This window comes from Artibeus jamaicensis, unplaced genomic scaffold, assembly GCF_021234435.1.
Source record: "Artibeus jamaicensis isolate MK-2021 breed Jamaican fruit bat unplaced genomic scaffold, CSHL_Jam_final contig_465, whole genome shotgun sequence".
Classification (NCBI taxonomy): domain Eukaryota; kingdom Metazoa; phylum Chordata; class Mammalia; order Chiroptera; family Phyllostomidae; genus Artibeus; species Artibeus jamaicensis.
Window position 1 is genome coordinate 10,079,973 of NW_026521843.1, and position 17,756 is coordinate 10,097,728.

The window sequence follows — 17,756 nt, forward strand, 5'->3', positions numbered from 1 at the left end:
CTCACAAGACAAGACATGTCACATGGTTCTATTACCCCCACACGACCACCTGAGAATTGTAATGAGTTCCCCAGTGAGTTCTCAATCACCATCCTCTGCTCATTTCAGCACTTAAAGAAAGTCCGAGGATACTGCTACTTATCAGAAATTCTACAACAAAAGTACACCGGAAAAGATGAACCTAAATTAAAAGTTCCTCAATCTGAGAATTCCACCAAATCACTCCTCATTATCATCACTAATTTAAAAGTGAATTAATTTTGCTAGCTGCAAAAGCAAAGTGACTTAAAATGAAATGTTATGTCAGCCTACCAGAGATGGATTAAACATGATGTCAACAGTGGTTTGACAATCCTTGAAATACTGTCATTCACAGTACAAACAGAGTAGGCCACAAAATTAAACACACACACACACACACACACACACACACACTTCTGAATCCCACAACCTAATGAGCAGTACCAGCCTGTAGCTCTCATGAATGCCAAGGAAAACGGCCAAGGGCAGCCATGAGAAAAGAAGGGCAAACATAAAAGGATACTAGGACACTAAAGGTGACCCCAAAATGTCAAAGCACTATCAGATAACGACAGGATAAAACAACAAGTGTTTTAAGCTTCCCTTTCTCCGTATCCTAAACCTGGCTCTCCCCTCTGAGGAACCCTCTTCCTTTCCAGCCCCTGCAGTGGGGACCTCACTGTTCTCTAACACCACACCCACCTCAACGAGAGCAAAGGCTTTCGCAACACAGTGCTCCTAGCACCGAGGGAAAATGACTGAGGGAGGAGTGCCTCTGAGAGGGGAGCAGAGTGAGCTGTCTGCTCCTCCTATTTGTTCATCTTACTGTAACAACCCCTCCTCCTTCAACACTGAAGCCGTCTACTGCCATCTATCAACTTTGTAGTCATCCTCGCACATTCCCTGAAAACCCTGACTCTTAACTGACAGTTTCACTTGCCATTCCAGCACTAAGGTGATTTCAAAATCTGGGTGGACTGACTGAGCCAACATCTTTGTCCCCTAATTCAAACAATTCTGCAAGCCACACCCTCGACCAGGGGAGTACCTATCCGTCCCCCATCAGGCTGGTTAAACACAGATGGCCCCACCCCCAGGGTTTCTGGTTCAGAAGGTCTGGCATTTCTAACAAGTTTGCAGATGGTACTGCTGGTCCTGACACCAAGTTTAGGAACCACAGGCCTCGATCTTTTCATTACCCAGAAATGGTGACCATTCACAGCATCCCAACTCAGACGGCTCTTCAGCCCAACTTTCTTCCCTGTTGGACCTCACCCTCGATACACCTGCTATTGGATCATGGTGCTGCTCAAAATCTATCTACTCGGTTTTGGTTGGTAATTCCTTTCCTCCTGCATATCTGCTGTTCTCAATGCCCGACCACTTTCCTCAAAGCCCCGCCCACTTTCCTCAAAGCCCCACCCACCCTCTGCCAACCCTAATGTCAGCAGATCACCCCCACTCTTGGTTAACAGAGAGCACAGAGGCTGGGAGGCAGGAACCCCTCCAAAGACTCCTTTCCCCCTGCTCCATTTCAGCGAACAGCTTCACCTCCTTCATTCTGGCCTCAGGAGCAGATCCCTTCTCCAGGCCGGGATGAGGCTTCCGCTTATTTTCTCACTCCTGCATTGGGCTACGGCCTCCAAATCTCTGCTCCATCAAACAGCACTTGTCATGCCTACAGCTGCACACTCTCCCTCACTCTTGGCAGAGCCTATGTATTTTTCATTCCAAGAGATGCCAACAGATCTGCTCCCTGCAGGAGACTGTTACATCACGGAAGAGACTGGACATTTATTTCCAGAAGAGGTGATACTGAGGGGAGAGGTGGGCCCAGCAGAGAACAGAAGCACTAGGCTGGGAAGATGCTAGACAGAGTGTTGCTGAACAACCTCCTCTCCCTGCTCAGCGCAGCCATCAGCTCACTGGCTCCCCGCACTCCTCAGCCAGGATCCTGGAAAGTTTCTTCCCGGGGAAACTGGACAATCCAAGAAGCAGCTGCAGATACTGAAAGCTGGAAATTCTCCAATGAAATGCTGGGGCCCTACCCAGTCACCCCAGGCTGAGGATTACCTAGGGTGACCAACTGTCTTGTTTTGTCCAGGACGACTGTGGTTTCAGTACCGAAGTCCCATGTCCTGCCTGGAAGCCCGTCTGACCAGGGTGGCGGGTCAACGTGGGCACACCTGCTGACGGGCCCCGGCTTTAAACACAGAGCTCCTTTCCATTTTTTTGTGTCTATTAAACATGAAAGGGCGGTCAAGGGTCCAGGAATCTAGAGAAAAACAAACACTAATGCAAACAGAAAAAGTAACGTAGAAAAACTCAAACATGCACGAAGCCAAAGAAAATGAGACGGTACCCACAAAACAGGAGACTGCAAAAAAGAGAGAACAGAACTCAGAATGAAAGTGTATGCATTTCTAGTTTAAGGGGTCCCCAAACCCAAATGTAATATGTGTATGAGAAATAAAATTTGTATCAAGGTCTTTCACTGAAAAATGTCAGAATTTTAGAACAAAGAAAAGATCCCGTTTTTTTTTTTGGATGGGGGAGCTTCACATACAAAAGTTCAAAAATCAGAATGATATCAAGACTTCTCAAAAGCAGCCGTGAATCCTGGAAAACAATAAAAATGCCCTTCACGTTTACAGGAAACATTATGTTCAACCTAGAAGGTAAGGCATTTTCTGACATGCTGGATCTTTGAAAGGTTACTTCCCACGCCCCTCTTCTCAGGATGCTACTGGGGATGCTACTTGGTTTATGCAAAATAAGGGCTTAAACCAAGACAGAAAATATGGGACCCAGGAAACAATTCAACCCAGAGAAAAGTGGAAGAAATCCCCAGTGTCCTGTGCCGCAGCCTGCGAGAGCCATCGCTCAGACGGGGCCAAAGACCAGAGCGTTGTAGGAGACGGGGCGCCAAGAAAGAGCAAAAACTGACCGATTATTCAACGGCATTGACAATATATTTTTTCACTTCTAGAGAATAGTTTCAGGATAAATTAGTAATAAAAAAACATAGACAACAAAGCAAATGAGAGAGACAATCATTAACCCAGAGAAAATAAACAACAATGTACAGGGAAAGAATGTAATCATAATAGCCCACACAGACTTAGCTATATGAGTGATACAGTCTAATGTCATAAAACATAATGTGCTATAATACATATTTACAGTTCCACTTTTAATCTTTAAGGCTGATACATACATACATACATTCAACTTACTTACAACTCAGAAAGTGCTATGAACACCCACAGTCAAGCACCTACCCCAACACTCTCTTAACCATGATCCAGCACAAGTCACAAACGACCCAGCTGCCAAGTACCAGAATAAGGCAACATTCTACTTACAGTCATCTTGACATGAGACAAAGAAGTTATTTAGAAAACTTTGACAAAATAATTGACAAAGTTCTAATTATTCTAAAAATTATAAAAATTTAAAAAACTACAAAATTATATGGATGGTACACTTATAACTGATATACATGTATACACACACATACATATATATTAAATATATATAAAAATGCATAGAAAAAAAAAGCCCAGCCACCTAACTACTAAGAGTGGTTGTTATCAATGGTTTGAATGATTTTTTTCCCTCCAAGTTCTCTCTGAAATCAGAAATAGCTGCAAGTACCTGTATAATCTCCTCATCCAGACTTCTGAACTTACCAGTAATAATGAAAATAAGCAGCTTAGGCCTGTCGGCACTTGGGCCATTAAAGAGGTCAGTCCAGGGCCCACATTTTAGAACCTGGGTTTCAACTCCACAACATAAAATGAATTCCTCATGCACGGGAACTTCTTCTTGGACTTCTGAGTCCATTTCTAAACAAGGAAAGAAAAACAATATCAAGAGTCACTAAAATGTAAAACCTTGAGCCAAGGACAACATTCAAAAATAAAAATGGCAAATTTCAACACAGTTTGAAGGAAAGCCCCGAGGCGATATGGGAGACAGGTGACCGCTCAGCTGTTACGCGTTACAGGATTGCGAAACCACCACCCCTAAAACAAACCACAAGACTAGGAAGGAACAGTCCTGGTGACTTGGTGAAATAAGACTACCGAGGAGTGGGATCCACACAGGAGTGAGATCATACGGTGTTTGTCTTTCTCTGACTGGCTTACTTCACTTAGCGTAATGTCCTCCGGGCCCATCCACGCTGTCCCGAAGGGTAAGAGTTCCTTCTTTCTAATGACTAAATAGTATTCCTTTGTGTAAATGTACCACAGCTTTTTCATCCACTCAGTTACTAACGGACTTTGGCTGCTTCCAAATCTTGGCTATTGTATTCAGCCATAGTGCTGCTAGGAACACAGGGGTGCACATATTCTTTCAAATTAGTGTTTCGGGTTTCTTCACAGAAATGATCAGAAGTGGAATTGCTGGGTCAGAAGACAGGTCCATTTTTAAAAAATGAGCTTAGGCCCCGTGCAGTCCTGCTGAAGGCTGACACCCATACCCAGGGTCCCCTGGAATCTGCCTGGCCTCTGCCGGCCTCTGCATCTCTGACCCCTTCCCACGCAGCCACTCTGCCCTGGGAGCCCACCTGGAACGAGACCCCTGACATGCGGAAGTGGGGCTGGCTGGAAAGGTGTGTGTGACTCCCAATCCCGCTGGCCTGCTGACTTGGGGTGCTGGCCTACGGCTCTGCCGGATTTGGAATCTGCTCCTTCTTCTTCTGGCTTTTGCAATTCATTCTGGTTCTTGAAAATAATATTCTTCTACCTCAATCCCTGAAGCCCCACTTTTGAGGAACTGGGATTTACTACCAACAAAATAATGAAAACCAACATGCATTCAGAGCTAACTTTTTGCCAAGTGCTTAACATTCTGAACATACTTAATCCTCACTACCACTTTATGTTGTTGGTATTTTTATCTTCCTCATTTTTCACATGGAAGACCTGAGCCTGAAGAGTTAGGCAACTCGTGCTGGGTGATTTTGGCAAATGTTGTTAGTTTCCCAAATCCAGTACTAATTATGTCTCCACTTGAATGTTCTTTCCCTTCTCTGAAAACTAAGACCTTCTGGGAAGCCACTAGCACCCTGCTTAGTTCACAGGTAAGTATATCCCAGTGTGGCAGCTGTAAGTATATCCCGGTATGGAAGCTGTCAGGGCCCCAGGGGCAACTGCAGCCAACAAGGCTGGAACACAGCACGTAAATGGTTATTCCCCATCCGTAAGCTGGGCAGTTCTGGAAGGCAACCTCTAGCCTTTCAAGTGTCCCGGAGGAATCAAGCCACTCTTGCCACAGCAGTGACCTTGATCCTACACCCAGAAGGTGGCAGAAAAGGGGACATGAGGAAAACAGCACCACCAACAAAAACCGATAAAGAGCATCTATGAAACACTTTTAGATCACATTATTCTTAATATTTTCACAATATAAAAATATTGAATGACCTCCCTATACATTTGGGGAAAAGGCAGGCAGTCCCCTTTCACCCTTTCTAGTCAGCATTACACTGGGAAGTCCCAGCTGTTGAAATAAGACAACCACAAGTAAGAACAATCATAAAGATGAAGCAGGAAGAAATATAACTGCCTCCAGCTGTTGGCAAATGTTCATGCAGGAAATTCTAAGAAAATCTACAAAACATATAACTAATTTATTAAGACTGAGGGGTAAGCCCTGGCTGGTGTGGCTCAGTGGATTGTGCATCGGCCTGTGAGCCAAAGGGTCACTAATTCGATTCCCAGTCAGGGCACATGCCTGGGTTGCAGGCCAGGTCCCCAGCGGGGGCCACGTGAGAGGCAACACACATTGATGTTTCTCTCCCTCCCTTCCCCTCTCTCTAAAAATAAGTAAAATCTTTAACAAAAAAGACTGTGGGGTAAAAAGTTAATACAAACAATTTTACATTTATAAAATTAGCAGCAAACAATGGGAAGATTAAAACAGAAAAGTACACTTATAATAGGCCAAACCCCATAAATACTTAGGAATAAATTTATCAAAAGCTATGTAACATTCTTCACTAAAAATTATAGAACACTGCTGAGAGATATGAAAAAGACACGAATAATGGAGTGAGCTATATATCATATTTACTGACTGGAAGACTCATATCATTACAGGGCGAACTCCAAAAACTGATGTATAGATTCAATGCACATGGATAAAAAGTCTGGAAGGACTTTTTATATGAACAGAGAAGCTGGTTACATGTGGCTATGAAAATCAGCTAGAGTAGTGAAAGTAATTTTTAAAAACAGAAAACAGCAGATTAGCACTACGTGACTTCAAGACTTACCATAAAAACCAAAGTAGCCATGACAGTCTGGCATTGGTGAAATGACAGACATAAAGATCAAAGAAAGGGAAAAGATAGTTAAAAAATAGATCCATATATGTATTGGATATATGCATATCCATATGTATTTCTACATATACATGCCAATTTAGTTTGGATGGATGTTAAATGCAATTCAAAAGTTTTCAGCATATATTACCTGAAAAACTTCATATTATAGGAAAATAATAAACAACAATCCTTATTTCATACCATGCAGAAAAATTAACCCAAATCCAACACAGATATGAATGCAGAAGACAAAACTATAACATTTTAATGACTAAATATGTGAGGAAATATTTGTAAGTTTAGACTAGGCAAAAGGTTTTTAGCTCACAAAACCTTTTATAACAGATGAAAAGGACATATTGGACTTCAAAACTGAAAACATTTGCTCTTCAAACAAACAAAACATGTAGGACACTGGAAAGGAGAACATGTTACATCAGAAAATACATATCATGACAAAAGGTTGTACATGGAATATATAAAGAATCCTTAGAACTAAATAAAAAAGGCAGCCTAATTTTTTAAATCAGAGAAAGCTCTGAATATGTACTTGAAAACGGAGACCTACATATTACTAATCAGCAGCTAAGAAGATGCTTAACACCATGAACTGTCAGGGAAATACAAATTAAAATAACAAAGAATACCATCATAAAACCATTAGAATAACTAAAGTTAAAAAACACCACCAAGAGACACAAGCAAAGGATCCAAGATGGTGACGGATGGAGTAAGTGGATGTTACACTTACTTCCTCCCAGGAGCAAACTGGAATTACAGCTAACATATAGAGCAATCTACCTGGAAAACCAACTGAAGACTAACTGAACAGAAGTCTCATAACCAAGGATTTATAGGGGAAGCGACATCAAGACTGGTAGGAAGGGCAGAGACACGAAAAGAGTGGGCCTTACTCCCGTGGGTGGTGGCTGAGATTCTGAAAGAATGTATCAGCTGCAATTCCTGAGGAGATACCAATGGTGTATTTCAGAGAACTAGAGCAAATATTCCACAAATGTATACAGAATGTGGTGGAGCCAGCATTTGAACCCGGATGTCACGTTCTTTGTTTAAAAAACAATTTCATTTAAATGGATAAATGAGATATAATATGCTAGAGTTTTAAATGGTTATTTTTAAATCTTGTGTGTGCGTCATTTCTACCTCTCCTCACTCCCATGCATATCACCTCTAAACCTGTTATTAACTCAGTATAGTCTTCCATATTTTTCTATAACCACACATATACATAAGCATTTATACACATCTTAATAAATGAGTTGTCAGTGTGTGAGATATAGGAGCTTATTATACACACATCTGTGCATTTGTTTCTATACTTAATAACACACAAAAATACTGCCAAGTTGGATATTGTAACTCTAAGTCACTATTTTGAATGATTGTATAATGTGTATAGACCATAATTTATATGGCCATCTCCCTGTCTTGTTGACAGGAACTGTTCCTGGCACACTCTTAAATCTCCACGTTCTTACATATATCCACGTAACACTTTTTGTTTCTAAAGGCCAGATTCCCAAGTGTGGAATTACTGGGTTGAATTTTAATAGGCACTGCCAGATTGCTTTGCACACTCCAAGAATCCCATTTTCTCTAGCAATCTAGCAAGCTATCTTTCCCTTCAATTCTACCATCAATAAGTAGTACCATTATTTTTAATTCTTATAGTGTTAGGGTATAAACTCTCATTCTTTAATTTGTATTTCTCTGACTACATATATATTTGAACATTTTTAGATGTTTGCTGGTTTTTTTGACTTTCTTTTCTGTCAATTATTAATTCACATCCTTTCTCTGGGTTCCAAGTGGGTTATTTATATTCTTCTTATTGGTGTGCAAGAGATCTTTGTATACTGCTTATAGTAACCATATTCTGGGCTCCTATTCTTTCTTTCTTTATATTGAATTTATTGGGGTGACAATGGTTAATAAAATTATACAGGTTTCAAGCGTACAATTCTCTAATGCCTCATCTGCACACCGTATTGTTTGTTCAACACCCAAAGTCAAGTTTCTTTCCGTCACCATTATCCTCCCCCTTTGCCCTCTTCTACTCTATTCTTCGCCTCCCCCATGCTGCTTCCTACTGGTAATCACCCTACACTTGTCTGAGTCTTTTTTTAAGTCCCTTCCCTCTGACGGCTGTCAGTCAGTTCTCTATTCGATTGTCTATCTATGAATTTGTTCCTATTTTGTCTCTTAGTTTATTTTATTCATTAGATTTTGCATATCTGTGAAATCATATATATATAGGATTTGTCTTTCGCTAGAGAAGCAACTGCTGGGCCAGCAGCCCAAGAGCCACCCGGACAAAGTGGCTCCGGACCCCCCCGAGCGGTCGAGGCACTGTTACTCCGTTACTTTCGCCCCTGCGGGCCGTCTGCCCAGGGACAGCGGGGGCTCCGCGTGCAGCTAGAGAAAGCAAGGGCTCCGGCTCCCGCACGCCTGCCCGGCCGTCCTCCCCCTTGCAAACTCACCCCGAGAGCGACAGAGGCTCGCTTGTTCGTCTAGAAAGCAGCGGGCTCTACCTCGATTGCCCTGCCCAGGCGTCACCGCGTCCGGAAGTCCCGGGCCTTCTGACGTCACAGCTCCGCGACGTGAGCGCCAATGGGGAACCGCCGCCCCAGGGACTCGCGGCGTGCGGCGGTTTGGGCGGTTCTTGACCCTGGCTTGAGGCAGGTTGTCCGCCTTCCGGGAGATCCCTGGGAGGGTGTCGCATTGTTGGAACTTTCCCCGATCTTTTGAATGTCATCCCTCTCTGATTTCAGCCATCCACGATGTGCTTCCGGCTTCCCTTCCCGTTTTCAGCATTTCTTCGTCTCTTTTCTTCTGTTTTTCTTTTCCTTCTTTACTGGTCGCGTCTCTTCCTTCCTCACAAACACAGGAAAGTTGATTCTCAGTTGACTTAGTTAGCATTAATATAGCCAGCTTATGCTACTTCACACGTTAGCAAAATGCAGAAGATGCCTAATATGAGGTAGTGGGAACATGCCACACCCACGCTCCTTGAAGATGAAGGTCATATTCGTCTTGTGAACTGGGGCATCTGTATATATCTGTGCAAAAATGCGATGGTGAGTATGATGTAGGTTTATAGCTAGGAGGACAAGTAGACAAGTAGACCAGCAAGTCATCAGTGACTGTCACCTGCAAGTAGGAAGGAAGACTTGTTCCTTTTGTATTCAGCGTCTCAGCGATATGAACCACCACACCATCCAACCAGATTTTGGAAGCAGACTGTACCTCTTCTTAACCTCTCCCCCTTTTTAGTTTTATTTTCTAAATATGATAGATAACACGATGCGTTTAGAAAAAACTACTCACTGTCCTAAGCGCTTTTCATAAATTATAGTCCTCACAGCTTACCCATTGATGTCAAAATTAATACGTGACCACAGAGTCTGAAAACATAGATGAATACACAAAATAAATGGGTGATTACATTGCATGGTATGTTTGTTCAAGGTGCTGTGCCTCGTTACTAATGCACTGTTCACTATGCGCAAAAAATTGGGGTGCATGTTATTCTCAAGTACAGCATTTCTTTCAGTCCTTTCAATCTTTTCAAATACGCATGTGTGATGCATTCTCTCAAGTGATTTATATTTCTGATTTCATTACATTAGCCTGTGTCTGAAAAAGTAACCCAGGGGGTTCAATGTTAGGGAGTTCAGCGTAGCTGGAAGAATGTAACTTGTAGCCTTTCACGGTTGTAGCCCAGCTGGTTGGTCGGGGCTGCAGGCATCTCACAGTTCCACTGAGGCTGGAGAATCCACTGCTAAGCTCAACCATGTAACTGGTGTCCAGCACTGTTTCTCACTGGTTGTTGGTCAGAGGCTGACCTATTTCTGGGGCATCTGGGGACTCATTATAAAAGCATTCAGGGGCTGACTCCGCATTTCATTTATCTAACAATGTCCACAGAAAGATGCAATGTGGCTTTTCTGATTATTTATCTTCATCACTGGGTGGCAAGCAATGTATCGAAAGAAAGATTCAAAGTATAAGTATAGGTTTGTGTAGAATAGGCTAATTCCGGAACTCTAGGGAATGTAGATGACCAGAAGGAGAGAGAGTTTTGCAACAGGTAATATTTATTGAGCATTTACTATGTGCCAAGTTTTGTGCTATTTAACATAGGCCTAGAAGGGGAGGAGAAGCTTGACAGAGTTCAGGAGGGTAGTCTCAGATAAATGGTCCCCTTTTTGCTCAATTCATATAGACCCAGAAGTCTGGGCCCTAAGAAGCAGAAAGAAGTCATTTTCTCACAAATCCATGAGCATATAGTTGGAAACCAAGGAAATCTGCCTCTTGTTGAGCAGAGAAGCCGCAAGCAGAGTGCCATGGACGTGAGATGATTTCAGGGGACTGTCAAGCACGTGCAGTGTGTATAGGGAGGAAGTCGCAGCAGAGGTAGTGTCAGAGGCTTCTACCACTTCATGGGCAGGACCACTGAGGAGGGAGAGAAGAAAAATGCTGGCATTTCCGACACGGCCCGGATGACTCTGCAGGGACTACTGAAGACAGTTCTTAGAAACTGCCACAATTGTTGGGGACCATTTAATGGAGGTAAGAGAGCAGTTGGGGCCCCTTTGCAGAAGAGGTGGAAGGCCCACAGTAGCAATGAGAGTGAGACAGAGAGAGGGTAAAACTCAGATGTTTGTGATAGGAAAGAATATCTCTGGTGGATGTTATGAGAATGTCAGAAGGGCCTGCAGTTATTAGTAAAATATGCTCCCATCTTCCTTACCATTCCATTCACAGAAAGTTCGAATGATTGCTTTGGACATTTTTTTGAATTAGGATATGTAAATTGAAGATTATGTAAAAAGGAACAAGAGGAAAAAAGAAAAAAACAAAAATAAGAAAAAAGAATATTTTTATTTTAAGACTTTCAAGGTCATTCACCATATATAATGCAACTGTATTGCCAAAGGTTTTATTTTCATCTGTTAATATAATCCATTAGTGCCCCTCAATGAAACCATACCATGAAAGAAGCTTTTAGTGTGAGGGCAGGGTACAGATAAGAAAAATATGGGAGGTGTGGTTCAACTGTCTCTATAAGTTAAAAACAAAATTGAGATTGGGACTAGGTACAGATGAATATTCTTTTAGAGGACAGTATGTTCCCATTTTGTTGGGTTCCTTAGAAACTGCTCTGCTCAACAAGTTTTTTGAGCTATTTATACTGTTACAGTAATTTTACACATCATTCCTTATTTTTTAGTAGAGTTTTTGTATTCCCCAGTGAAATAAGAATGCTATTTTTCATACATCAAAGTGTCTTTTCATATTCTCAACCTATCCAACTTTTATAGACTGAATAATGGCCTCCCATGTCTGAATCCCGGGAACCTATGAATATGCTACATTACATGATAAAAAGGACATTGCAGGTGTGATTATGGTGTGGTAGGGATCTTAAGTTGGGAAGATTGTCTTGGACTATTCAGGTGGGCCCAGTGTAATCACAAGGGTCCACATGAGAGGGAAGCAGGAGACCAGAGTAAGGAAACCATAACGGGACAATAGAAGCAGAGGGAGAGACAAAAAAATATGACAAAGGACGCAACAGTCAAGGGGGGGGCAGGACAGAGAGAGAGAGAGAGAGAGAGAGAGAAAGAAAGGGAGAGGCAGGCTATGGTGTGCTTTGAAGTGGGAGGAAGGGGCCACAAACCAAGGAATGCAGGCAAACAGCCAGCCGATTGCTGGAAAAAGGTAGGAAATAGATTCTTGCCTAGATCTTCCAGAAGGAACACAGGCCTGCCACCATAACATTAGCTCAGTGAAGTTGATTTTGAAGTTCTGACCTCCAGAAAATTCAAGATAATAAATTTGTGTTGTTTTTAAATCACTAAATTTTTGGTGATTTATTGTAGTAGCAACAGGAGACTAATATACCAACTAAAGAAAAGCTTTGGCCATTTCTGTTTTGCAGTGAAGTGAAGAATATAAGCTAGAACTTTAACCTCTTTTTATTTTCTATGCTCTGGAACGAATAAGTAGTATTAGAACTATCAACAGTTTATATTTTCCTAAAAATCATTCTCTTAATTCAGGTAGTCAAACTTACTCGCTTTGAGTTGAGCAAAGTGGTTGCTTATGAATCTTTCAGTTTCCTTTGTATTTGTGGTTATTCCACTCTTTCCAACTTTGTACTTTTGTGGTATCTTACACTTCCCCCACTTGATCAGATGACACAAAGGTTTACGTTTATGTATTTTAAGGCTTTTTTTTTTTTTTTGCAAGAAGCAGTCCTTGGATTTACATAGTAGTTGTACATGTTTTTCTTTTTAAATTCATTATTGAATGCTCTTAAAGTTATGATTCTTCCCTTCTTCTTTTCTTGGTATTTTTCCCCAACTGAAATCTTATTTGTAAATAGAAATTTTCCAGCTATGAGTTTTTCTCTTTTTCTTTCCTTTATCCCATTTTTTTTTATGTACTGATGAGGAAATTCATTTGATAATAAGCAATTTGCCCAGTTGAGAGATCTGTTGCCCTGTGAGGAAAATAGTTGAATGATCTATTGCTGGGATAAATATGTTTTCAGGAAGTTTCTCAAGTGATAAAGTTATTTCTAATAATTTTCTTCCCTTCCCACTGAGGGATTTTGTGCCCTGTTGATATCAAGCTTCACCATGTGGCTTGTTTTTGACAATGAAGTGTTAGCAGTAGGTCCATGGTGGGATTCCACCGTTGTAGGATTCTGTCATCCCTCCTTTCTCCCTACCCTAAGACCAGGGCGTCCCAGACTGGGGTTGGTCCTTCACCCGGGGTCCCAGAACGAAGAAGATGTGGAGTAGAGGTGGAACCAACCACCGAAGGACGTGCATGGGAGCAAGAAATAAATCTTTGTTGTGTAAACTGCGGAGATGTGGGGTTGTTTGTTGTTGTAGCACAAGCTAGCAAAATTGATACTGCATGTACTGAATAAACAGATATATTTGTACGTGTATTCTATGTTCCTTCATATCTACCTTTATATACTACATTGTATATCATGTATACCTAAATATGATATGGTAACATATTTAAACAAATAATGTATAAGTATATTTTGTGGAACTTGTGGTATAATTTTGCTGATTAGAATATGATAAAACTTGTACTTGTGTGTTTGCTCTGCTTTATGACACATTTATGGTCATAGTCGAGATTTGTTTGTTGTCAACTCTTTGGTCAAAAACATTCCTCAATAACAACATTTTTGGAGAAAATCCCAAGCTGTATACCCATCGGCTTTGGTTCTAGAAATTTACTTAGATGTTTGCAGTTTTTAATTCTTGAGATTTTGTTATTCCTTAAAACCGGCAGAAATGACTTGTAATCATAGTGACATAATGTATCTTTATAAATGTTTTCTCTTATAGAAGAAAACTATAATAGTCTCCTGTAACCATCAGAGATACAAACAGAATGAGATATGAAGACAGTTTTAAAAATTCTTTTAAATAGAGAAAAGAAAATATTCTACTTTGTTTCTTTAAAGCATAATCAAGAAGTCAGGTGGTATTTAAATTCCAAAATATGCATCTTAGTTTTACACCATCGATTAAGAGTTGTGTCTTCGGTTTAGCAATTATTTCAACACAGAGTCTTACGGAACACTGCATATTGGTAGATCTAAGCAAAAACGTAAGATGCCAAAAATACTTGAAAATAGTATTTTTGGTTTAATACCTTCTGCTTTAGATTGTCATTATTTTATGTGGCAAAACGTAGAAATTTGGTTAATTGTCTAATGTCTGTCCTCACAGACCCCACTTCTCTGTATGCTAGAACAAATCTGAGTTTCAGTGTGCTAATCTGAGTAATCAAATATGCCTAGTGAAGCAAAATAATCTACAGGAAAACTACAACCACAGACCATCTGATCTGCATTATTAGTGCTCTCCATGTAATAATTCTACACATTGTTATCATTAGCAACACTATTTCAATCACGAATATCACCAAGTTCAGAAGAAACCATTTCTGAATTGTCTCTATTAGACCATGATCAAGAGGAAAAAATACAAGACCAAGTTTTCCTTTAGTGTTGTATCTGACATTTTTAAATAGACTCATTTTCTGCGGTTTCATGTAACCTATTACATTTGTCACTGGATGGAAGGGAGGCCTGTCTCTCATTAGCACTTCCGCTAGCACTTGAGAAAAATATCCTGGAAGAAAAAAGATTCAATTTTCTTCCCCCGATTTGGAGGCATTTGATTTTTTTTTTTGAGAATTTCAGGGAATATCATCTCTAATTTTAGTTGAATACCCCTTACCATATGATGTTACGTGACATAACTAACGTACTATCTGCCTAGAAATATGTTTCTCTTTGATCCTAAAAATGGCTTTTGATGAAAAAATTGGCTCTCCATTATGCTAAGAGTGAGATAGCACTTAAGTGGTGCCGGGGGGAGACTGATCTATAAGACAGAACAAAAGAATGGATCAGGATGAAATCTGTTACTTTTTTATCCACCTCTTAATGTGTTCCCTCCTTTATGTGTATCTGAGCCCCCCCAAGATTCCCTGACAACTTCCACAAATTTGGAATGTGTTTATACTAGACTTGTCGTGTGTGTGTGTGTGTGTGTGTGTGTGTGTGTGTGTTGTCTTTGCAAGGAAGTTTTGGAAAGTGTTTTCAGCCTGGTTATTTGCCTTGCTCTTCCTTCCAGTTTCCCCCATCACCAGAGATGTCCTTAGGGTCTGTTAGAGACCCTCTATTGGGGAGAGCCATTTAAGACAAGACAGCGGTTCCCCTGCACTACTCACTGGTGGCCATTTCCCAGTGGAAGAGCTGAATGACCTTTCAATTGTGAAAGTCAGATTGTTATTCCCACGTGTAAAATTGTTCATTGGCTCCGTTTTACAACCCTCACTACTCTCTTCTGCCTGCAAGGTCTTCATAATCACACCCTAATCTTCCGTTTTGCTCTCTGCAGGAGTCTGAACGATCTAGAGATTCCCTACAAGTTCTGTTCTGATCCCTCTGTCTTTACACGTCCTGTTTGTGTGGCAACTGGGGAGGCAAATTAATTCCTTTTGTTTCTTTTCTTTTAGCTCAAATGTTAAACCTTCTCAGCGAAGCCTTTCTTGCCTGCCTTAGAGATTGGCGCTGTGAGTCTGCCTTAACAGCACGGAATATGTACCTTTGAACTTCTTTCACTCAAGAGATAGAGGTTTATTTATTGTGTTTAACCTGCCCTTATTTGCACCAACTCTAATCCTGACTAACACATCTACATAATGCAATATAATACGTAAAATGTAACATATCATATATCTCCTTCCCATTGTTTTATTTCTAAGTAGGAGAGCAGGGGTTGCTTGCGTTCTAATATAATATAAGCATCATACTGAGTCCCGACAGGCATGACTCTTGAATTGATGATGGGGGTGAAGTTAAGTGTACAGTCTTCTGAAAAGGTTATTCTTGATGTTTCTCACATAGATAAGAGGAAAAATAGGCCAGAACACTGTAAGGGGCAATTCAGTTGATAAAAGACATAACTGGGCCTTTCTCACCCTCCCTGAGCCTCACTCAGCCTGAACTATGAGGAGTCTATGTTTCCATAATGACACTTTCAGGTAAGGAGTGTTCAAGGTGGCCTTTTTTATCCCGGGATGCATATAGGTGGGACCTAAACTGAGTGGGACATTGTAGATCACCAAGTAAGAATAAGTAAGTCATAGCTCGTAAGTCAATTTATTACTCTCTCTATGTATTTTAAGTGTTTCAGCCTTATCTAAGTATCATTCAGGACAGCAAAGGCAAGAGCCTGTGTCTTTTGGGGCCTGAAGGTATGCACAGTCCTTCTGAAGTCAGCATGAGGGTAACTACAAGAATCAACCAGGGAGGATTCAGGAGGAAAGAGAGAGTCAGAGGCTAGCCACTCCTTGCACCAAGAGGGCCTGCTCCCAAAGTAAGAGTCTCCAAGGAGGACTGAGTTTTTCTGCAATTGTGAACACATATGATATAGGCTGTAGACAGGCACACAGAGAGCATTTAGTCCAACCCTCTCATTTTACAGGCAATGAACTGAGACCCACAGAGGTTACATGAACTCACCTGTGTCAGCGGCAGAACTAATTCATTGCTCTTTCCACTATGCAAGGTCAACACCATATTATGGACAACTCAATTTTCAATGAAATAAAGTACATTTAAAATGTGTACTTTTATAGAAGTGAAATCCACAGTGTTTTTTAAAATCAAATTTTCAAGGGCATCGTGAGCTATGGCTAAGTAGTAAAATGTTGGGAGGAGAAGAGTTTTCATGACAACTTCACCTGTTTTTCCGAGTTTCTGTGAATGAAACTCCAGTAAGTCAGTCCCTCTCACCCACCAGCTTTATACACCTGTGGTGGATCCTGGCCGGCAGGATCCGTGTATGTTGTGGCTGCTCATGAACAAATACACACGGACAACAGGAATCCTGTGGGAAAAAAGGGATGGCAAGGCTGCTCTCTGAGTTGGAGAGAGAGGGTCCGACCTCACAGGCTTTTATTGTTTTCCTGTGTACATTACAAGGAGGGTAGTCCTCATTTACTATGCACAGGTTCACTTTGGTGGTTCCCCTTTACAGACAATGAAGGAGAGGATGTTGCTAACCACATCAAAGAAGAAGGATATTTGCAGATGTAAAGGGAAAAGCGTCTGGATGGTTAACACTCCATACTTGGGAGGTTTAGCTCAGACTTTAGGAAGTTGCAGTAAGCCCTTGCTGCCTCACTTAATTCAGGGTGAGGGAGTTTTAGCAAAAGCAAGCCTCAGAGCGGTCTAGGTACAATGCAGGCCTGATTCCCCATGGAAAATCTATCCCCGGTGTGGTCCTGTGTGTGGACATGCACCCTACTGGTTTTCCACACGAGGGCTGAGCTACATTTCCACAGCATGTGAAACGGTTTCCACATATGCCTACTGGTTTTCTCCCGAAGGAAAGTAGCTTTTATTCTCCCTAAAAATGTCTTCCTTTGATATGTCACCTTACTTGTACTTAAGGCTTTGATGGGAAAATATCTTTACTACAGTAAGTGCTCAGTTCACAGGCTATGGATTTTCCATATCTGATTCTACCTGGTTGGAGGCAAAAGTGTGTTTTCATCACCAGTGATTGCATCGAAGGGCCCAGTAGTCATCAGTTAGTTCTGAACACACACACACACACACACACACACACACACACACACACACACATTTATCCTTCATAAGAGTTTACCCAGTTCAAAGTGACAACTTGAATTTGAAAACTCTCATTGACTATGATTTCTGACCTATGCTGATATTGAATACTATGTTCATTTCCAAAGTAATGCTATTTTCTTTATTTATTTGATGTTTTTCGATATGAGCACATATGTCTTTATTTTTATTGTT

The 17,756-nt window shown here is 41.2% G+C and overlaps 1 protein-coding gene across 1 annotated transcript in view; it reads right to left on the minus strand.

Annotated features, from left to right (window-relative positions):
- Positions 1-8,944, minus strand: part of LDAH (lipid droplet associated hydrolase) — a 72,665-nt gene extending 63,721 nt beyond the window's left edge. The window contains exons 1-2 of the mRNA XM_037151715.2: positions 8,857-8,944; positions 3,714-3,869 (exon numbers count right to left, since the gene is read on the minus strand). Coding sequence (XP_037007610.2) covers positions 3,714-3,867 — 154 coding nt within the window. The 5' untranslated portion in view covers positions 3,868-3,869; positions 8,857-8,944. The remainder of the gene's footprint in view (positions 1-3,713; positions 3,870-8,856) is intronic.
- Between the last annotated feature and the right edge of the window lie 8,812 nt (positions 8,945-17,756).